The following is a 23,337-nucleotide window of genomic DNA, read 5'->3' on the forward strand; positions in this document are numbered from 1 at the left end:
TGACAAAATGTTGAAAACGATATGTACACACAGACCGGTAGCCTCTGTTTAAGAGGAACCCAAAGCCAACATATACAATCCGTGAATTCTTGACCAACTGGCGGAGTAAACATGTGACGGTACCGGTCTTCTATTATCAGTGGAGGGATTTCTCTTTCTCTGTAGCCTCCTGTTCCTCTCCTCTCGTAGCCAGGGCTGGTCCTTCCTTTCTCCCACCATGACCAAATAAAGTGTCCAAATTCCTCGTGTGCCTCTTCGCTCCGTGAATTGTTTATAAGACCCCCCCACATCTCGCTCCCATCTGTGTGTGTATGTGTCTGTGCGAGTGTGTCTAGTGGTTCTATATTCCACTGTTCATGGTGATGGTGTTGCGTAACTGAGTCTTTTTGACTCAGGCAGTATAGCCACAGCCTGCTTGGTATGAGGTACATCGCTATAAAGCTATTCATAATATACTAATTCATTTAAGGTCCACTTCTATTTTAATCTGATTCAGTTTATTGACCTATTTGCTCACACATACAGAATCTGTCGTGGTGAGATTGTTCTCTCACAGAAAAAACAATCTGAGAAATGAGAAAATGGCAAGAAATTTGATGATGGTGGGACCGTGGGTAACTGTGCCCTTGAAAATAACCAAAAATGACCAAAAACATTAGCTAATTTTAAAGTGATGATGCCAAGTTCACCATGTGCTGTTTTTCGCATCAAATGATGTTCCTGAGACAGGCGAGGGGAGGGATAAGTCCTGCCAAGGCCTAGCAGGCACCCTGGGGCCCAAGGAGACTTTGGGGGCCCCTGAAATGTGAACAAGTAGAGATGAGTCCTTTGGACAAGTACATTTCCCATTCACTTGTCTGGGCACAATAGTCACTTGTCCTGAGCATGAGTACATACAAATACATGTTAAATCGACTAACTAAGTTGGTTTTGGTGAATACATGTTTGAATATTAGATGAATATTCTCAGTTTACAAGTTAATAGCCCTAGGCCTAGAATGTCTGTGATCTTAAATACATTTCATGTATTCCAAATACACAGCCATAGATCGGTTGGCAGACTGACCTTGGCATTTAAACTAGCAGCATTGTGTGTGCACTCACCCAATAATGAATTCCTAAGAGTCGTTTTGGGGAGTGGGGACTAGTTTCATATTCATTTGAAAGTTCTGGCAGAAAACGTTAGTAAAATATCTCCACTTTTCCACGAGATGCACACGGACAACATTCTCTCCGGCGTGGGGCCTGGAATGGTGCAGGACTGAACATACAGTATCAAAACTTGCTTCTTTAGGAAGCACAAATGTATGTGTGTCCCATACATTTGTGCTTCCCTAACACAGACTTTTTCCAAAGGAAGTTTTCATATTTTCAGTCCAGCTTTTCCTCGTGGAAAAGTGGCGATATTTAACTTAACACACGTTTTCTGCCAGAACTTTCAAATGGATATGAAACTAGAGAGGACAATATCTGACTGCAGTCTTAGGAATGAATTACTGGGTTAGTACACACGCAGTGCTACAAGTTTAAATGCTGACGTGGTCAGTCTGCTAACTGTGCGGATAGGACCGATCTATGGCTGTGGATTTGGAATACATGAAATGTATGTAAGAACACAGACATTCTAGGGCTATTTACAGTATTGGAAAGGTGATTATTAGGAAAGCCAGACAATAATGCCAGACATTATTGCCAGACAATAATGCCAGACATTATTGTTGGCTGCTAGGAGCGTCACAGAAAAAGCAAAACCAAGAGTCACTTGTCCAACAAACAAGTAACATTTTCATGCACTTGTCTGGAAAGATTTATTTCTTGTCCCGGACAATAGCCTTAATGTCAAGCCCTGAGGCTGAGGCAGGTTATAAACCATATATCTTTTTTTCTTTTTTGGTGAATGGTGCGGCAGTGCCATTGACAGCAAGGGCCTTGCTGCTTTCAGTTGAGATAAAGTATATTAAACAGATACTGTAATAAAACCCTAAATATAATTTAACAAGCCAACCTGGAATGTCTGATAGTTTGCTGTGCTGTGGGGTCTGGTTTGGAGAGGGGCCTATAAATAATTGGTTGGATTTTTAATTTATTGAGGCCAAGGCTGAATGTGAGATTGAATGCGAGTTTGGATAATGTACTGTATGGGGAGCCCTCCCACTCTGTCTTTTTTTGTATTGTCTCATGATCTTATCTCATCTTAATATGAACAGCCTGATAGCATCCCTATTCTGGCATGTCGTACAAACATTCTGCAAAAAAATAAATAAAAAATCTGACTTGACTTGACTGATTTTGGCAAATAGATATCACACGAAGGGGAGAAATAGGAGGAACCAAACAAACCTCTGGTGCATCCCGGTCAACTAAGTAGGTCTATATAGGGATTAAGTGGTTAAACGTTTGTTATGGTGCTTTTCGGCATGTTGTGTTTGGTGGATAAAACTCTGCTGTATGCCAATATCCCTGTGGTTACCTCCACACTCACTAGTGTTACCCTGCGCCCAACCCATCCATCATCTTTAGTTTTGCAGAGGAACAACCGCAGTGCATCTGGACTTTGTCCTCATGCACCGTGGCATCAACATCAATCGATTACTTTTTTACTGGACATTTACTGCGGGGATGCCCCTCTTCAACAGTATGCCTGTCCAGATTTCCCAGGGAAAGGTCTTGAACTGGTTTTCTCCAGTTGGCGAGAATCCACCTGCCGTTTTCATTAAGAGGCCATAGTGAAACTGTAGGTCATGATGTGGACCTCGGAATCCACATAGAAACGTCACCGCTCCAATGTTGACCTCGGACTTCATGTGAGCAGCCTGTGATGTCAGTCTTCTACAATGTATCTGACTCCAAATGTGTGCAATGTTTCAGCCTGATCAGAGCCCCACTAACTTCCATTATGAAATTAATATTTAAAAAAAGTATAAAGCAAGTGGAAACCAGTTAGTGTCTGTGGTCTACTTACTGGCCATGTGCACAACAGTTTTGGCGCAGCGTGCACAAGATATTTGATGCGTTCATCAGTTTGCGAGATTAGGTTTTGGTTGACAGACAGAACACACACACAGACGCACGCGCGCACGCACGCACGCACACGCACGCGCACGCACACACGCACACACACACACACACACACACACACACACACACACACACACACACACACACACACACACACACACACACACACAGCCTCTCGTAGACAGCTAGCCTCTTACAGAGCCATGCTGTAAAAATCAATGGTGATGTCAGAATACATGTATGTAATTGTGAATGTTGTGGTGAGCTAAAGTCCCTTCGCCAGCTGTTCGGAGCAATTATATTCGGGTCTGTGTAAACAATGGCTCCGCTGATCGATGTAAAGCCTTCCCATTGTTGCCGGGGAACAGTGTATGATAGATAGGCTACCTATTAATCTGCAATAGTTACTCTCCTATTGTGAGTGGACAAACTTTAGCCTGTGGTCTTTCTGTCTATGTATGTCTCTGTCTCTCTTTCTCTCTATGTATGTCTCTGTCTCTCTTTCTGTCTATGTATGTCTGTCTCTTTGTAATGCTCTGTCTCTCTTTGTGTCTTTGTATATCTCTGGATCTTTATATCTCTGTCTCTTTGTATATCTCGTCAGGTGCTATGCACTCAGGGCAAAACACATTGTGGTAATAAATACATTTATGCAGTAAGTTGTCCATCTCTATTCCCTGGAGTGTGCAGTCCCTTCCTTGGAAGGTCCATCCTTTTTACAGTTTAGACGTTAAGATGACCTCAAACATGTTTTAAAGTGAAATATTCCTTTACCCCTAAATACTTAGATTGGCTGGGGTCCCTCGGGAGAGTAGGGGGCTCACCTACTTTTTTCCCTCTACACCAAATATCTTATGTGCAAATAGTGAAGAGAGGAGAGGAGAGGAATTACACACTGGTTTAAAACTGGATAACTATGTCATAGTTCTCAGGCTGATGTCAGGTCTACAGTAGCCACATACAGTCAAAACTATGTCAAAACAATTCCAGAACAGCTGCCACTGTGCAGCATCATATGGGTACATGCCAATGTGACAGGTAGGCCATGATGCACGCCGTGTGAATGCGATGACAAGCTGAGAGGAAAGAAAGCATACAAGCCGACAGGCTTGTTTCTCACCTTTAAATAGGCCGACAAGGCGACAACATGCCAGTTTCACACCATTTAAAGTACTATTGCTGAAAATCAGCAATAGTAATATGTTCTGAAAGGCTGATGCCAAGTCGGACTGACTCGAACAAGATCCAACTTTCCAAAATAGTCATAGCCGGTCTCTGAAAGGTTTATGATAAACAATGATTATAAAAAGCAATGAGGACTAAGTAGTAACAGATTTGTGTCTCTCCAAATTAATTCTAGTTTTGGAACCTCAACATGCATACTGTAATGTGTTTCCATTTGTCATTGTTCCCTATCCTTTCAAATTCAAATGAGTTGGAAACTGACAAAATGAAACATTATGGCATTAGGCATGTACTGTTCCATTAATTAATATTGCGTAGTTTTGGTTTTGTTTGCTATGATTACTTTAATATTATTTTTGTTTATTGGTTGTGTATGTTTAGTTTGGAGGTCCCAGTAGGTCGGACCTAGTGGCCTAGCCTTCATCCTATATCACCTGCTCTTGGGCTCAGTCCCACTTTTAGGATCATGATTTCTCAGCTATAATAACCCCTCTTCCCTTCTGTATTTTAACTAGAATATATTTTTCTACATGAATTAAACTTGACACTTGTTACATCAGCCTCTGGTTCTGTTCATTCTGAACCTGCGGCCTACCAAATTGGTGAACCCTGCCTAGTTCAGTTACATTGTCCAACATATACAGTACTAATGATATGGTTTATGTGTTTGTAGGATCCCTCACTCCTATTTGTGAGTGTGGCGTAGTCATTTCATAATATAGACCTGCTACATCAGTATGGAAACATCAGGCTAGGCTATAGGCAGTATAGGCCTAATGGGGTTCTAAATGACAGACCACCATATCAGACAAAATCACAATTAAAATTTCAATTTTAGCTTGACAAAATGAAACTTTATGAAAAATATAATATGTGTAGTGTTGTATTCCATTGCTGCTAATCATCTATGTTGATCTGTCAGTTTGTTGTCCACTGCTGGTCCACTTGCTGTTGTCAGATTCATATGCTCCCTGTTAATTGTCTCCGCCAGGCCGGATGGCTAAAGGCTGAAGACTATGTTTTCGTTCCTGTCTGCCCCCGTGTGTGTGTATGATCAGCTAATCTAAGGTAATCTCTATGTTTCTCACATCGAGCGCTAACCTTTCACTATAGTAAAATCCACATTGTAGATCCACGTGGAAAAAGAAAAAGTCCAAGGCCAGCCTGCATGGTGACAGGCGGTGTTCAGTGATCTGATGGTAACCAGTTAGTCACCAACGCTTCTTTCCTATTGATTGATATCCGATCAAAGTTCACCAATGTTGAACTCCAAGCTTCATACGCATTGGAGTTCATACACTTCAACTCCATCAATGCGGCGCAATGATGTTCCACCCCTTTGCTCCCATAAAATGGAAGTGAACGGGGAAGCTGATGCTTCTAAACGTGTAAAGCACTAGCCTGGTTTCCAGACAAATTCTGTGAATTTGTTTTGTCATTAATGACAAAACAAATTCACAGAATGTAGCGAATCAGGCTGGAAAGGCACCAGGCTAGTAAAGCATGTGTATTATGACTTTGTACATTTCACTTGCTCTAAAAGCATGACAGACACTAGGCTAGGCAGTGAAATGAAAAACTAGAAGATGAAAAATAAACATGTAATTCATCTTTCGTTGGCAGCATGCTTTACTTTATTGCTGTTGGGGTGGCTGTTGAGATTGACTAATAAGCACACCAAGTCCAAGACAGTCCAGGTAGGTCAACTGTTTGACCTTTAGGAGTAGGACTATATCATTTTGTGATCCTGTATCATATCATTGCCATATGCCACAATAATCAGCCTGTTGTGTGAGTGTGACCTACCTGTATAATTTGTTGCTATATAGATAAGATATAGATTTATTTTCCAATTATGTAATTCTACATGTTCTAAAACAGTGGTTCTCAACATGGGGCCTGGGGACCCTTCAGGTGTCCTTGAGGGTATTCCAGCTAAAAGACTAATACATTTACGTCACCATTATGACATGTGTAGGCCTATAGGCTAGAAGTAATTACAATTAGAGAATATACTGAGCAGAGAATTGATCATTTCACCGTTATCTCTACCTATCGGCTGTTGCCAGACTAATAATGTTCTAAATGTCATGCTTTAAGTAGCATGTGACGTGTCAAACTAGGGTTTTTTCATGATTCTGAATCCATTCCAAGCATTCGTTTTGCACAAAAAACACCTATGGCCGCAAAAAATGGCCATAGGCCGAATTTATTGAGTAGGCTATATTGACTGGGTATGTTTTGGTATTTAGTTTTTTAGTCATTTTGTAATATTTTCTATAATGAATTTGTATTGAGTGGTAACCAGATGATGTGATCTATCGTATAAGGACAACTGACTAACCTAAACTAACACCTTTCACTGTTTTTCCCACCGTGCCATATTGTATTTGGAGACTGCATGCCATGGGTTTTGCCAGATTTCTATGATTACTTTATTCATTTGCATATTTATTTTGATTTGTTTATTGGCTGTGTAAGTGTGTATGTTTAGTTTGGAGGTCCCATAGGCCCTAGCCTTCTTCACCCTATATCACCTGCCCTCTTCCCTTCTGTATTTTAACTTGAATATGTTTTGTGTTTGTATAGGATCCCTCACTCCATTTCATAATATAGACCTTCTACATCAGTACGGCAACATTAGGCTAGGCTATAGGCAGTAGTAGGCCCAATTGGGATTCTAAATGACAGACCACCATATCAGAGAAATCATGACTATAAACAAAATGCCACAAAAATATGGGGCAAAATGTGAATCCCTTGACTCAGAGTGGCCGAGTCCTTCAAAACCGCTCTCAAAGGTGCACCTACAGACGGCTCCAATTCGAAACTGGCCCCTGTAGTCTTATATGATGATTTCCTTTTTTGAGTGGTGCAACCACTCCCTTACGGAGCTATGTGTGTGGGTGCCTGCCTGGCTGGCTGGGTATGAGCACGAAAATAGCATGGTTGTTTTTCACCACCTGTGCGCAACCTAACACACACACAAACACACACGCACATATTAACTGTATATGATGATTTCGGGTGTGCCAGTACAGTACAGTGACAGTACAGTACAGTAGAGGGTACAGTAGAGGGACCCCCACACAGTGATTTCTCAACCGTTTCGGACGTGGGGCGGCTCGCCGAAATCGGCCCGGCCCCCTGGGCGCGTTCTTTGGGGTCTGAATGTTCCGGGGACCCCCCCGGGGACTCCACAGGGACCCCCACATGGTAACTCTCTCATTTCTCTACCGTTTCGGACGAACCGGGTCGGCACCCTGGCCGTGGTCCTGTGGGTCTGGAACTTCTGGGGACTCCCCGGGGACCCCCACACGGAGTTGCACCACTCACTTCACACGGGTGTGACTTTTCATAGTGTAGGCTATATTTGCACGTGTTGTTCTGATTAATTGAAAATGGAGGATCCTGTCCATGATGTAAAGAAGTCTCAGTGCTTTATCATGGTTTCGTCCTCAAAGTAGCAGTTTTTGTATTGACTTGTGCTTTCTTTTGAAATGTATACCCATTATATACGGTGAAATGCAATTTTCAATCAATATAAAAAGGGTTACGATACACCTGAGTTAAAATAATAGCTGTACAGTATAAACAATAGCTCAATAAATAAATACATAATAAAACACATAGGCCTACAGCACATTGCTACTTTATCAATCACAACTGCCAATGTCTGTCCACTCCGACAGTGGTCGACCGCCGTCATTCATACCACATAATCGCAGGAAATTGCAGCGCGTCACAAAATGAAAAGCATCTTTTTGAATTACCCTTAGGTGGAAAAAGTGACAGAGTGATCAAACTGTAATGCCAGAGCGGTGACATCACTCCGATGGAGAGGATTGGACGGCGGCCGCGGCCAATGGAGAACGCGCAGCTGGGAAGAGTTTAAAAAAGATTGAGAAAAGTGTCAGAAGAGTTGTTCCAAAAAAGCCCTGTGCAGGGTGAAGCTGAACTCCACGGCATAGCTTGCATAAATCTGCGGTGCTGCGCATTTGATTCAAATTATATCCACGGATTGGTCCGGTTTTGGTGGGATTTTTCTTTTGTTTTTGCCTGGATAGATCTGGTGGTGTAATCCATTTATTTTTTTAAAGCCCCATTCCTTCTTCCAACGCGGCAACGCCACTGTAAATAATAACCCCAAAGAGAAGAGAAAGACCGCAACATGTCAGGACATTTCAGGAGCGGCCCTGCCTTCGGTCTCTCTGCCGAGGTCAAGAGTAAGGTAAGATAATGTTTGTATTGGGACAGGATCATTACGTTTAGATGACACTGATGAAAGAAGACATGTTCTATATCTGTCATCGCGTTGTGGCCTCAGGTCGCAGTTATCAATCACTTGCTTGAAGCGCAGTGGGAGAACCCATGTGCACCTGACGCACATACAGTATAGCTAAAGGTCGGCTGGGACTCAGTTAGGAGGGTATAAAAGTGATATTTATAATAGGCTATACATATATTACAAGTGTTAAAGCTATATTGTGATAATAATCATTGCCATAGCGTGCTTGTTCAGTATGTCCCCGACCCCGACTCAGTCTCCGCACGCCTTTAATAAACAGAAAATACATTTTCAGGTGGGCTAGCAATTTCAGCCAATCACGAGAGAGTACCCATGCACGTATCGGCTTCAATTCATAGTGTTCCAGTTCCAATTTTGTTTGGTAATTTCTTTGTGTCATGCTTCCAATTGCACTTGTTTAAAGTTCTCTCTCCTGATGGATAAAATTGGTATCCCGACCAGAAAATTTATTTATTGTTTAATAAAGAAATAAAGAGCTGGAGAGACAGTCCCATTATCATACACATAGCAATGAGTATCAGAATTATAGAGCTATAACACTTATTTTAACAAAAACAAATGCCTTTAAACAACTTATGTTCTTAAAATCCTGTGTACAAATGGAACAAAATGGTTAAATTTGTACAATCTCAGGGTTACAGTCTTAAGGGTCAATAGGGTTTCATTTGTAAACAGGTTTCAATTATAGGCTAACCCAATATTTAAAGTCTACATATAGCTTACTTTTTACTCATCACAGCCGCAGGTAGGACAGATGTGAGGGATATTTGCTTTGCAGACTAAATCACTACAATAGATCAAACTGGATATAAATTGCAAACAGATAAAAAGAACATGACAATTTTATTAGTCATTTTTATTCAACTGAAAAGGCCACATCACAGTACAACATAACAGCCCCATCACAGTACAATAACAGCCCCATCACAGTACAACATAACAGCCAGCTGTCATCGGCTCCATTCAATTCAAACGGATCCGGGTTCCAGGAAGAGGTGACAACATGGACTAATTGTGGTTTAGGAGATTTTGGAAAGGCCTGGCATGCTTTGGGTGTTTCGTCACATCTTTTATACAGTAATACCATGACAGAAAAGAATGTGTATGTCGAGCGAGCCTATGAATCAGAGCTGCTGACAGTAGGCTTCTTTAGTTTTCTTTTTTTCTGGGTGAGAAAGGTCAACATATTCCAGCTTAGTGACTATCCGCTGAGAGGTTCTAGTCATCCCAGTCATTGTCAGCAGCGTCTGCCAGCTCTGTTGTCTGTCATTGCCACTTTGATCACACACAGAATGACGTTCTTTGAAACCTGCAGTACCTTGGATTTCAACATGGCGTCCAGAGACCCCCAGGGGAGGGGCCCTTGAGGCGGTTCCAGTAGGTTTCCCCATGAAATTATTGATAGTTAGGAACCAAATATGGAGTTTTACCTGTCTGTAACTCCAAGTTCCCAGCGATAAAATCAAATTAGGGTCAAATGAGGGTATGTGGCCTGGCCCTAATGCATATGAAACTTGGGGGTCCTGAAAAAGTTGAAAAAGTTGAGACATGGCGTTAGGCCATTTTCACTTCAGAGACAGAGAGGGAAAATAGTGTAACCATATTATTACTATATTATTAGTCTTCATACCATTTGTCTTCATGATTCTAGTCTAGTCAGGGAAACTTAGCACAAGACTATACTGAAATGTATTGGCCTCATTCATTCAACAGGCTAGAACATGTTTTTATTCCAGTTATATTCAGTCAGTAGAATACTAGTCTCTTGAGACAGACTCTTGACTAACATCAAATTCGAAGGAAAAGAGGGAGCTGTTTTCCTTTATTTTTTGATGATGGGTTCTCAGATTGGTAAAATACTAACTACACCAGGGGTGTGTGTGTTTTTTCTTCAGCACCAAGAGGCTTCAGATTTAGTTTTTGCCATGCTACTGGATACAACATGTGTCCCCAATTAAACATGAGCTAACCCTAAGGCCTTTGCGGGTCATGCTAACTAACGTAGTAGTAAAGTAAGTTCCATGATGACGTCAAGATGAAGCAGAGCAACTTGACAGGTACATCAGCCCCTCAGACCTCCTTTTAAGGAGGGCCCAGACTCACGTCTCAGAGCTTGAGAAAGTGTTCCTACTCTAAACAGTTTACACTGGAGTCTAGCTCTGACAAAAGCCTCACCAGAACAGAACGGAGGTGGACGTGACCATATAGAATGGACGACAGGCAGGCGCTGCCTCTGCCAGCTACGGGCTGGAATAGATGCACCCTACCGTTAATGATGAGTCAGTGGGGAGGAGAAAGGGAAGGGGTCATAAACGGTGTCAATAAAAAGAAGAGACAACAACAGATCTAATTGAACGTTGCACGATCTGCATGCAGTGCTTTACTTAATACTTACCTGCAGAGCAGCAATATGCGATACCATAACGAATTGTTCCAATGTCTGTCTCCTTCACTGTACAATTGCACATACGAGCAAGGCAGCAGTTACCCATTAAGAGCAGTGGAGAATTACCATTAAAACGGCACTCTGGAGCAGTTTGGGGTCTTGGCCCATGGACTGGGCGGACCGGGGTGCGGACTAGGGACCTTCTGATTCCCAGACGGTCTCTCGACCCACTCAACTATGGCCGCCTCATGGAACAATGTAATCTCTAAACCAGTGTTTTTTTTGGTTCAGGGCACCCATGTAAATAACATTATTATTCATGGCACCCCTGAATTACATTTACATTTTTACTTTACAGCACCTTACATTTATGTCATATTTATGGTTACCGGTACGTAAATATGTAAATCTTTCCCCCTAATTATGTCACAAGGAAAACTTGAGAGAATATCCATTTCCAGCAGTTGAAAAATAACCTTTTTGAAGTACTTTTTCCCCCCACTAGAGCTATTACTGGTTAGTTTAGGCTCTAGAAAGAACTATAGAAAGAGAGCCAACAGGGTCTCAGGCCTAAGGACCGTAAGGCCACCATAAAGATAACTATGACGTCATCCACACTGATGAATGATAACGTACTGTGAACAGGTTGAACGTCAGTGATGTGTTAAACATGTGTTGAACGCAATGATGCCCTGTATATTCTGATAGATTTTGATTGGCAGATCAGTGTGATCAGTATGTTTTCATCAAATAGCTTTCAAAGTTGATCCCAATGATATCATTCGCCACTGTCGTCATTGCTAGTTGTGGTAAAATGTTTGGAATGACATATTTATAGTTATAGTTATCTATAAAGTTATCGTTCCCGTGTGGACGGCCCTTTACAGTGTGTGTGTTTTGGATCCCTCCATGGTGACTCCAGTAATTATGCTTCAATGAGCCTGGGTTCATTGAAGAGGTCACAATGGTTTGTTTGGCTTCTGTTTCTACTCTGAGAACAGTGTTTTCCTGTGGCCGTACATTTGACTCAACTGGACTCGTAGTCGTGGCCCTTTGCCACACTAGTTGAGCTCTTGCGTGGCTTTAGCTCTTATTAAACATTTGGCTTAAAACGGAACCGGCTCGGCTCGCATTCCCAAGCGCTGTAGCGAAAAGGACAAACAAGGTTAAATCAATCAAAACTGAACCAGAATACCTTGGCTGGGGTGGGGTGGGGTGGGGAGTGCTGTCGCTCTTGGCTTGTCTTTATCGGACATGGTTCGCCTGAAGAGCTGGCACACTGCAAAAAGATTCCGGAAAGTCCGTTGGGGAGATGGAAAGTCCGGTGGGGAGATGGAAAGCGTGAGATTGGGGGAGAGAGAGCCAAGGAAGGGGTAAAAGGTGCATCACGTATGCAAGGAAGTGTCAGGCAGAGTGTTTAGAAGATTTAGAACACTTTCCTGGGGTCTTTGTGTGTAATATGTGGTTTTAGATATTTTAGACACTGCCTGGGCTTACTGCTAAAATCAAAAATATCTAGTAAAAGCACATGTATATTACAGTGTCAAGTGACAAGTGTCCCTTTAAGGATCTGTAACTCTGAGAGCTTACAAAGGGAACTAAACAGACCCTTATGGGTCCATTTGGTTCCCTTTGTACGCTCTCAGAGTTAAATGAACACTGAGTATTTTACAGTGTACCTGATGATATCAAGGAAGCTGTCATCCTCTCTTATCTTCCTCCAAGTGAGTGAGCGTGAAAAAGAGGGAGACCAGCCGACAAAGTGAGTGAAAGGGAGATGAACCGAGATAAACGGGGAGAGAGATATGGAGGAGGGAAATACAGGGATATATTAGAGAAAGGGAGAGAGCGAGATCTGGAGGGGGGGGAGAGAGAGAGAGAGAGAGGGCTGGAGGGGGTGAGTGATCCAGAGAGAGAGAGAGAGAGAGAGAGCTGTTTCTCCCAAGTTTGGTGTGATGGACTGGGAAGCTGAACGAATCCCGCTGCTTTGAATTACCCGTTTGTTTTGGCTGTCGATCTGGCAGGCCCTCTTCCAGACAGGGAGTTTAGACCCAGAATGATCAGAAAAAGGAGGGAGAGCGCAGTAGAGGGGATATGAGGGAGGAGGGGAGTTACACCACCAACAATTCAGAGCATTAGGACCATGTGTTTGTGCCAATAAGGAAATACATGGAGAGCAGAGAGAGCAGAAGCCTAGTGCGTTTCTGCATGCAGGAATGTCCCCTGGCCATTTATTTTTCATTTCACGTTTTTGTTTGTTTTGTTTATACCCTTGATCCGATTGCCCTTTTCTTATAACTCTTTCAAAGAGAAGTGCGGCGGAATGTGGACCCTTATGAGACAAGCTCGGGTAAAAACATAGTTATTATAGACATCTAAAACTACATTTGGGCATGGAATATGAACAATAAAAACACCATAATACTCAATATTACTCACAAGGGATTGTGAGTGCAGGTATGTTGTTGCTTGCTGGCCTTATGAAGTAAATCCGCTCCAGTAATAGGCTACTCTTCAGTTGTGCTTCTGTAGATACGCCCCCCCCACCCCCCAAGACCAGGAACATGGTTTATATAAATGCACCAAGTCTCTGTACCTACGTGTGTATTTACGTCTGTAATACACGTAACTTGAGAACCGTTTGCCCCACTGACTTCACATTTGACACACGCGTTCCACACCACCACAGGGAGTACAGTGCCTGGTGTCGAGTCCGTCGGATACACCGTTGTCCAGAACCAGCACAAAAGCCTCTGCCCGGGGTCTGGACCTGATCACCCCTATTTTTTTCACCAGAGGAAAAATATTCTGTATGAGGGTTTTCTCTTGACAATATCGGTAGAGGGCGCAGTGGAGTAACTAAAAGTATCTTTTTTTTCCGGTGGAGAAATAATACCTTTTTGGCCAAAAAGTACCTCTAATACGTGTGCTAGGGGGCTCAGAGTGCTTCCACTAAGGAAAGTAGGCTTTCTAATGACACAACCTGCCTTTTGTATTGGTGATAAGCAAAAACTTTTTTTTAAATTTACGCTAAAGACGAGAGGCTGGTCATCGGTAACATAGCTCTAAATGCAACGCCATTAGAGCTATGGACCAGAGCTAATCCTGGTGCTGCTGGGTACAGTACAGACCTGCTGGTTGACAACCACTGCCTCAAGGTTCATAAGCGTAATATCTCCCCCGACCAAACAGGGATTCTGTTTTGCGTAAACGGTTGATTTTTGCTTTGGTCTCACACATGGGAACCTGGGGTTCGAATCCCGGGTAGGATATAAAGCTCACGGATTGCAGTATTAGCGTATTTATTGGGCATTCAGGGGTGTTTAAAAGTCACTCAAGCACTTTATAAAAAGGGGGAAAACAGGTTGTCCAATTGGAGCCACCGTTCAAATGGAATTTAGTTCATGGCGTTCATTAATGAATCCAGAAAGGTCTTGCTGTTTTGACTCTTATGGGTCCATTTCATTTGTACACTCAGAGTTACATTAAAAGCGCAATACAGACTTCTTGGTGTGAATAAAACTTTAACCAAAACATTTTGAACCAATCTGTATGCTAGAGCAAGAGGATGTTAATAGAACTAATAACACAAGTGTGGTGATGATTGGAGGTGGTGGTCTGCCAAGTCTGTTTTCCCTGCTTTTCTATGAAGACGTTTACGTACTGTGGATCCTGTGGTCAGGTCATCTACTGGTTGACAAGACGTATTGCATAAAACTCAATGGGAAATATGTTTGCCTTTCCTAATAGGATAGGATAATAGGATCCTAATAGGATAGGAAAGCTCAATGTTGTCACTGCTTCCATGGGGTACGGCGACTGGGTTCATTGTTCAACATTAAAGTTATGGATTGCATCTTATCACTGAGGATTTCAGTAGTGTACTCTCTCTCTCTGTCTCTCTGTCTCTCTCTCTCTCTCTCTCTTTCTCTCTGTCTGTCTCTCTGTCTCTCTGTCTCTCTCTCTGTCTCTCTGTCTCTCTGTCTCTCTGTCTCTCTGTCTCTCTCTCTCTCTCTCTCTCTCTCTCTCTCTGTCTCTCTTTCAGCTTGCAGGGAAGTACGACCCACAGAAAGAGGAGGAACTGAGGCTGTGGATTCAAGATGTGACCGGCAAGAGTGTTGGGGAGCCCTTCATGGACAGCCTGAAGGACGGGGTGCTGCTCTGCGAGTGAGTCAAATCCTCAGTGTTCATTTAACCCTGTAGAGTGTATAAATGGATATAAATGAACACTCACAGTACGTTAACAGCGGGCGACCAACGCCGAGCATCGCTTGAATTTCATTGGCTATCGCCCAATCGCCCACTATCGCCGGGCGACGTTGCCCAAAGATGAATTATTTTTATCTTTTCGGCCGACGTTCCCCCGCCCACTTTTCGACCATCGCCTGTTCGCCTGTTATCGCCTCTATGGCCAGTAGTTGCCGGGTCCCATTGACAAAATGCACTTCCGGAAAATGTGTCTGGCTGTCGCCCGCTGTTAAAACGTACTGTAAGGAACACTGTGTGGAAGGTTTGGAGAGATGGAGAGAGAGACAGTAGCTGAGCATAGTTTTAGCCATAGACGTATACGTAAGTGTTTCCCTTTTTGGGGGGCCAGTTTCACTTCAGTGAACCATAGGAAGCATAGGAAGCATCGTATACAGTATACATATTGTTTAATCCATAGGCCTTTGTTCATTTTGTACCAATGTCTGTTATTGTATAATATTGTGCTATTGAGCATGCATGCTGTAGCTAACTAACTTTAGAATATAAAACCGTATACTGCCTGTAATCTCTGTATTTATGGTGTATTATTATTTACCCTCAACTCAGACTCATCAATGCACTTCAGCCTGGCTCTGTGAAAAAGGTCTCCAGCTCCAGTCAGAACTGGCACCAGGTGAGACAATCACTCTGGAAGACATGTGTCATTATTACTATAGGCTGGCGCTGCTATTGTAATGCACTTCATTAGTGTCCTATACAGAGTAAAAGCCTCAGATTTAATTTAACTTGGCGACTGTACAAATGCACCCATAAGGGTCGATTTGTCTCCATTTGATTTAATTAGATAAACTAACAGAGGAATGTGCTGTGTTCATTATTGTTATTAATAGCCTTCACTAACTATTATAATCAATGCACAAGTTGTATGAGCAAAATCAAATCGTGGTCCTTAAAAGATAGAGGAAGCTTAGTTCCATAAAGCCATTTTGGCCTTTTGATGAAATGTTAATGATGGGAAATGAATGCAAAGTGAAAAACACACCATGCACAGAATTTCCATGGGGATGTGGGGTTGTAACATCCCCTATAATTATAATTGGGCCGTAGCCCCCCCATCCTCCAATAAATTAGCATGAGCAAGTTAGCCCACAGCAATTTTTGCACCCAGGCCCCTTGTGGCAGGAAAGCTTTTACTCCCTTCATTACAAGGCAAGCCCAATTAAATGTGTAAGACCACGGAAAATAGTATTTGAAAATGGGTCCAGTTAGTCCACTGTTTCAGAGAGTTGTGGGATGTTTTCTAGAGCACGTGTAACCATAATGTAGTGCATTATCTTGGCGTGGAGGATGCATGCAGGGCTTATTTACATTCCAGACGGCAGCTGCCTTATCAAATTGAGACCCCTCTCGTCTCAGCGTGGCTCTCAGCTCCTTTTGTTCGGGACTGAAAAAGCAAATAGCACTTTTAAGGGTTTGTTAAGGCTCTTCCCAAGAATACGCTCCGTGACATTAGCATTACTGGAATGGATGCAGCCATTCAGCAAGGGGAGGCTCAGATACGACAACAAAAAGCAAGATCCCAGCAGAACTGCTTGGAAGATAGAGACAGTGCATGGCCGACTGTGAAACAAACCTTCACAACAATTATGATAGTTTGATGACTGTCTCCGAGTCTTGTCCATTTTTGTAAAAAATATTTACTTTATCCTTGTGTATTCACAATTAAACAGCACAATATCCATCCCTGCACTGTCTCTCGTCGTATTTAAAACAAAGTTCTATGTGGCTACGATCTGCCAAGACAATAGGCTTGAATTGGAAAATTGTTCCATAATTCCATTTAAACACTTCTCTGCTTTTCACATTAGCTGGGAAACATTGGAAATTTTGTCCGGGCCATCACAGAGTACGGTGTGCAGCCACAAGATATCTTCGAGGCCAACGATCTGTTCGAGAACTGCAACTACACAACGGTCCAGAGTTCGCTCATTGCTCTGGCTGGAATGGTGAGGACTAGAAGTGCATTCATTATAGTCTGTAAATGGGAATGTCATTGATATCTGTCGGTTGTACTGTGACTATATTTAAAAATGATGCGATGAACTGACACAGAGTACAAATGGAGGCTGGAGGTGCTCATCTCACAAATACAAAGAGGGACGTATAGGTTGCTCTTCAAGAGATGTTCAAGAAATAGCAATGTTATGGAAGGGAGGAATAAAATATCATATTTTGGTTCAACAACTTGAAATTGGGGTTCATGGAATAAAGCAAAGTTAAATCTCATGTTCTTGCCGTTATACACACAGCCAAACAATTGAGGAAATCACAGATTGAGACTTCAATCTTTTTGCTTTTATGACATCTCTGAGACTTGTGTCTCAGTCTATTGCTAGTTTGACCACTTGAAATAAGTATTAACCGACAATGGGAGCTCTACAAGCTTGCATGTTGCAGTGCGACATGTTGTGAGATTTTAGATCTGCTATTTTCATAATAGACATGGTGGCTTTACTGGCTTCTATGAAACCCAAATGGCTGAGAACTTTAATCCATGGGGGTTTGATCAAAATGAAGGCTATTTCCACTGGATTCATGTCTGTTTCTTCATTCGTCAGGCCCAGTCCAAAGGCTTCCACTCCAACCACGACATGGGAGTAAAGTACGCTGAGAAAACCCAGCGTCGCTTCACTCCCGAGAAGATGAAGGCGGGCCGCAACATCATTGGTCTGCAGGTCAGGACTGCAGAAGATTTCATTATCATATTAGATTATTATGTACTGTTGTCAGTGTATTTTGTGTTTGCATGCAACTTTATGAACAAATGGAGCTTTGTTCACTAGACATGGTGTGTTAGTTAAAGAAGAAATGAAGACACATAGTGCAGCTTGCAAAGTAGCTAACTTGCTAACTAGATGGTTTAATAAATGGTACTGGTAGATGATTTGTAATGGTAGATGAACCAACTTCAAGAGTGGCCACTGGGTGATTTTTTTTAATTATTCAAGCTTCCCACAAAGTGTACTTGCAGTCTATCTTTAAAACGGTATCAGATATACACATATGCAGCAGATAACAAATGGCTCACAGTCATACATAAAGTGATAGTGCCAGTGTGATGGGAGCTTATATTACATGGTGACGTGACTTGGCACTTCAACATCCTTACAACCTGACTGGAGGATTTGCTTTCACATATCCATCAGTTGGCATGTGGCCATCAAACATCTTCCCCCAAAAAAACAAAAAACAATCTTCCTTGTTTTGACAGTTTGACAGCTTGACAGTTCGACATGTATTTTACTATGTTTGCAGATGGGTACCAACAAGCTGGCGAGCCAGAAGGGCATGACATCTTATGGTACGCAGCGCCACGTCTATGATTCCAAGATGGGCTTGGAAGCTCCCCTGGACCAATCTACCATCAGCCTGCAGATGGGCACCAACAAGGGGGCCAACCAGGTGAGGGAGAGCAGTTTGTCATATTTTCACTGTGGAGCAGAAACCTTGTATCCATCCATATTCTTTCTAACTATAACCCTATTTTATACTTCGTCATATTACAGTGTTGCGCAAAAGTAGCGACAATAGCGCATCTATAAGCTTAAAAAGGTTGCGACACATTGGGAGCTTTTAGATTGGCAGTTTGTTAAATCGGTCTGTGGGTTTCATAAATATTTAAAGGTAGGGTAAGTGATATCTTTTGTTGTTAAAATGATACGTTTTTTGTTAAAAGATTAAATCACTATATTAATAAAAAGCTGGAGAGACATGGAGACATGTTACTTTTTTTTTAACCTTAATTTTTATCCCATGATTTTGCAACCCATTTTGCAACCCATTGTCGATGATATCATGTAATTCTGGGCGCTACACTTCCCTTTCCAACCTGGGGAGAGCAACGGACTAACCTCATGCTTCCTTCTATGCATGAGGAGTCCAAGCCGCTTCTTTGCACCTGACAGGGGGGAGTTTCCCCAGTTGGACGTTGAAGACTCCTGTTACTGAACAAAGCAACATAGCAATGAGTACTATCACAATATAGCATTGTGATATAGCATTTTAACACTTATTTTAACCAAATAAAATCACTTAAACTACCTTTTAACCAATGAAAAGTCACAAGGACTTGTGACTAAATAATTACTTCATCAGATCCATTGGAACACCCCCCCACCCCCCCTACACAGCGATTCTGTGTATGGGTGTGTCCCATTTCTCATATAGAAATTAAGCTCATTTGATTTGACACACTAATCCTATTAAGCCCTATTTAATTCATTGCATGATGATTAGCGAAAATAGACGATCTACAAACTCCCATGTGTCTCTCTCTCTCTCTCTCTCTCTCTCTCTCTATCTCTCTCTCTCTCTCTCTCTCTCTCTCTCACACACAGTCTGGTATGACAGCCCCTGGCACCAGGAGGCACATCTTCGACAAGAAGCTGGACCTGGAGAACTGTGACACCACCACTGTGTCCCTGCAGATGGGAAGCAACAAGGGCTCGTCCCAGCAGGGCATGACGTCCTACGGCCAGCCACGCCAGGTCTTCGACAACAAGTACTGTACCAGCCCTACTGAGGAGGAGGCCTGCTTTGACAATGGGGACAAGGCCGAGTTCGATGGCTACCAGTACTCTGACTGAAGGGAACATATCGGACTCCTTCTCCTTCCTTCCCCCTCGCGCTTTTGGCTCTTACAAACCACAACTACACCAGCTGCCACTGACGACGTGACACTGACGACGTGACATTTTTAATTGACTTGTGACCGACATAGTCGCCATCATCATCATCGCCGCCATTCCCCGGCTGTTTCAAGCCATTTTTCACTCGGAAGGGATTTACTGCTTGTCTTTTCTGTGAGTCAAAGAAGAATGTTTACACCAACCTTAACGTCAACTTTTTCATTTAGTGGTCAACTTCTTTATCCCAAACGGTACCAAACGTGTATCTTTTTCTGAGAAATTTGATGAATTGCTACCAAATGAACCCAAAGAAAAGCATTGTTGAATATCTTAAAGTTTTATGATTTATTTATAGATTTGTCTGTGTTGTTTTGCTTAATAGCTTTTATACTTGCAGTGAAATCTGAGATATATTTCTGTTGACATGCTGGCTTACTCGCTTTTTGAAAACATGAACATTAAAGGAACAGATTTTTGATTGAGTGGAAGCAAATGACCAACTTGCTTAGCACTTTTAAACTAGTACATGTTCGTTCCACAGTGGACTCTTGCATTCCAACAGACACCTGGGATTATTTTGTGGGGATTCCTGCAGGAAGGCTTGTAGCTTTTGTCTGTGTGCACGTACGTTACATTACGCTGGCATATTGTCTGTTGATCACATTCACGTGCCTGCCAACTCGCCACTTTACTGGACTGTTTGTCAATGGACCTTTGTGTGTTTTTCAAACATTCTTTTTGGGGAATTTGTGATTTCAGGATGTGCTTCTAGATGTTTGGCCCTATTTGGGCATGCTTGCCCTTTATTCCTAAACTTCTTTGCCAAACATCTTGAAAAACATGTTCAAATAGTTCAACTTGTGAGTTTATAGATCGGCTATTTGAACTATTTTAAATGTTTTTCAAAATAGTAAAAAATGGCAAATAAGTTTAGGGATAAGGGGTGGTGCAAGATATAGCACATTGTGTGTTGTCCCAAAACCATTCCCAAGCCCAACAGAAATGTAAGAAAAAACACCACTATTTTTAACCCTGATTGATGCTTTGTCACAGGGTGGTGTAGCTCACATTACATAACAATTTCAAGCAAAAACAATATTAAAATGCAACGTAGCATAAATGACTCCTCATATAGTGCCAAAAGTGTCCATTTTATCATAACTATTTTGTTGTGATGCATTCGTATTTTAGGAGACATAGTCCACTCACCTTGTGCCTCAGTGAACCTCAGCTTTTATATACATTGTTGCTCGGTTTGCACTTTATTTAGCATCACCTTGCATACAGAAAACGCCTTAGAACCGCAGTATGGACCCAGCTCTGTGCCTTGACAATTGCTGACATGAATCAAAATATGCAGATCATGAGATTATTACTGTATCTATATTTTCTGTATCATAATACCTTTATGTGATACTGTCAGCCCACCGAATGTCTTGAATGTAATATTATTTTAAGGTCATAAGTGCTACCAGCTGTAAATGGTAATCATTTTACCATATCAGGCGGCAAATTATGAAAGGATTCTAAAGAAGAAAGTCAGGTAGCTACAGTGTATGACCTGTCTGTCATCACAAAAATGGCCTGAATTTATTTGTTTGTTAATTGGCTTTGGACTGCAAAATAAAAAAACATATTGCCAACCAGATTTATTTTTTCCTCCCCACAGTACTGTTTGCCAAAATAGGAGTCCTAAAGAATCCTCCATTCACAAACCTTCAACAAAGGGATTCATCACCAATATTTAATTGGAACTGTTCTGCCATCTAGTGGCTGAAGGTAAACATTGCACGCTTAACCACTTAAAGCCCTTTATACTTACTTAACCAGAGTCCCCCATAGCTCAATACTAACTTACTAAGCCCCCTCCTTTTATCCTAAATAGCAGTTCTACAAGCAAGCAAGTTTTTTAGATGTACACATGATGGAAGAACTACACCGATATTTTACTAAAGTAAACGTAGCAGTACCACAATGTAGAAGTACACTCTTAATTTACTTGAGTAAAGGTACAAAAATATAAGTCCAGAAAGTATTGGCATCAAAACTTACTTAAAGCTGTAGAAGTACTCTGCAAAATGTACTTGAGTAAAGGTACAAAAGTATAAGTCCACTATTCAAAATTTACTTGAGTAAAACTACAAAAGTATTGGCATCAAAACTTACTTAAAGCCAAAAGTAAAATAATCATTATGCAGAATGTCCCACATCACGTCTTTAACAATGCATTAAAATCTTTTGAAAATAGCAGATCTACAAGTACAAGCACACAAAACGTGGTGATGAAACACGATGTGAGCTTGTAGATCGGCTATTTTCAAATGGCAAAATTTAAATAGGACTGGAGTGGTTCATTAATGTTTTGTAGTAATAATCAAAATCTACAAAGAAACAACAAACTACTGTAGTAGGCTAAAGTTTTCAAATAATTGTAGTGGAGTAAAAGTACAATATTTGCCTCTGAGATGTAGTGGAGTAGAAGTTCTACTCCACTACATCTCAGAGGCAAATATTGTAGAAGTAAAAGTACTTTAGAACTAAGTAAAGAATTTGACTTCCGTAGAGTACTTGAGTAATTGTACTGTATTACTTTCTACCACTGTGTTCATGTTACGTTTCCAAAATATTACGTTCCATTTCCAAAATGTTATCCACTTTCAAGTATTATACTCTAGTAAAGTACAAGTACATGTACTTGCGCTTTGTACATTACATTTATTCGAGGGCTGTACTTAAGTACAATTGTGAGGTAATTACTTTAGAAATTTCAATACTTATACTTGTACATCTCAGAAGTAAATATACTTTTACTCTACTATAATTATTTGAAAACTTTAAGGCTGAGCTCACACCTTTCATGCAATTCTGTGCTCGTTGGATGCTCGTTGGATGCATGTTGTGTTGTGTCATGGCCGCCCAATGTATTGCCAATGGAGGTCACATGGTTTGACCCAACATTGTGTTGTGTGAGGGGGAGGGGCGCAGTCGTGCGCCCCTCCCCCTCACACAACACAATGTTGGGTCAAACCATGTGACCTCCATTGGAAATGCATTGGGCCGCTGGGCGGCCATGACACAACACCCAACGAGCACAGAGAATTGCATTAACCGTGTGAGTGCACCCTAAGGCTGAGCTCACACCTTTCATGCAATTCTCTGCTCGTTGGATGCTCGTTGGATGCTCGTTGGGTAGTGTCATGGCCGCCCAATGTATTACCAATGGGAGTCACGTGCTTTGACCCAACATTGTGTTGTATGAGGGGGAGGGGGGGCAGTCAACACACAGCCGAAAGCCATACAACCATATATCTATGCATACAACAGCTTGTAGGCGCAACATCCACCCAACGTCCACCCAACACAGAGGGTGGGGTTAACCACCAACCAATAGGAGAGAAGGGCTGTTTTGTATCCCAATGGGCGGAGTTTAGTTGTAGTCTCCTGAGCCCCGCAGAAAAGTCCGACTGGAGAGTGACATAGCTTTTGAGAAATGATGATGTCACCGCTTATTAGCGCATATCATTTTTACTATAATTAGGTGA

The 23,337-nt window shown here is 42.0% G+C and overlaps 1 protein-coding gene across 1 annotated transcript; it reads left to right on the top strand.

The window, feature by feature from the left end:
* Positions 1-8,114: 8,114 nt before the first annotated feature.
* cnn1b (calponin 1, basic, smooth muscle, b) lies at positions 8,115-21,438 on the top strand. Its single transcript, XM_079520546.1, has 7 exons — positions 8,115-8,434; positions 14,944-15,065; positions 15,714-15,780; positions 16,976-17,113; positions 17,726-17,842; positions 18,423-18,569; positions 19,505-21,438. The coding sequence occupies exons 1-7, from the start codon at positions 8,375-8,377 to the stop codon at positions 19,751-19,753; spliced, it is 900 nt and encodes a 299-aa protein (XP_079376672.1). The 5' UTR covers positions 8,115-8,374; the 3' UTR covers positions 19,754-21,438.
* The last annotated feature ends 1,899 nt before the right edge of the window (positions 21,439-23,337 follow it).

The sequence above is a fragment of the Electrona antarctica genome, assembly GCF_951216825.1.
Source record: "Electrona antarctica genome assembly, chromosome: 14".
NCBI classification, from domain to species: Eukaryota; Metazoa; Chordata; class Actinopteri; order Myctophiformes; family Myctophidae; genus Electrona; species Electrona antarctica.

Bases quoted from the DNA above. Each gene is read 5' to 3' on its own strand.
- cnn1b (XM_079520546.1), top strand. From the start codon at position 8,375: ATGTCAGGACATTTCAGGAGCGGCCCTGCCTTCGGTCTCTCTGCCGAG. The intron at 17,114-17,725 runs GTGAGGACTAGA...TTCATTCGTCAG, and splicing joins TCATTGCTCTGGCTGGAATG to GCCCAGTCCAAAGGCTTCCA. The intron at 18,570-19,504 runs GTGAGGGAGAGC...TCTCACACACAG, and splicing joins CCAACAAGGGGGCCAACCAG to TCTGGTATGACAGCCCCTGG.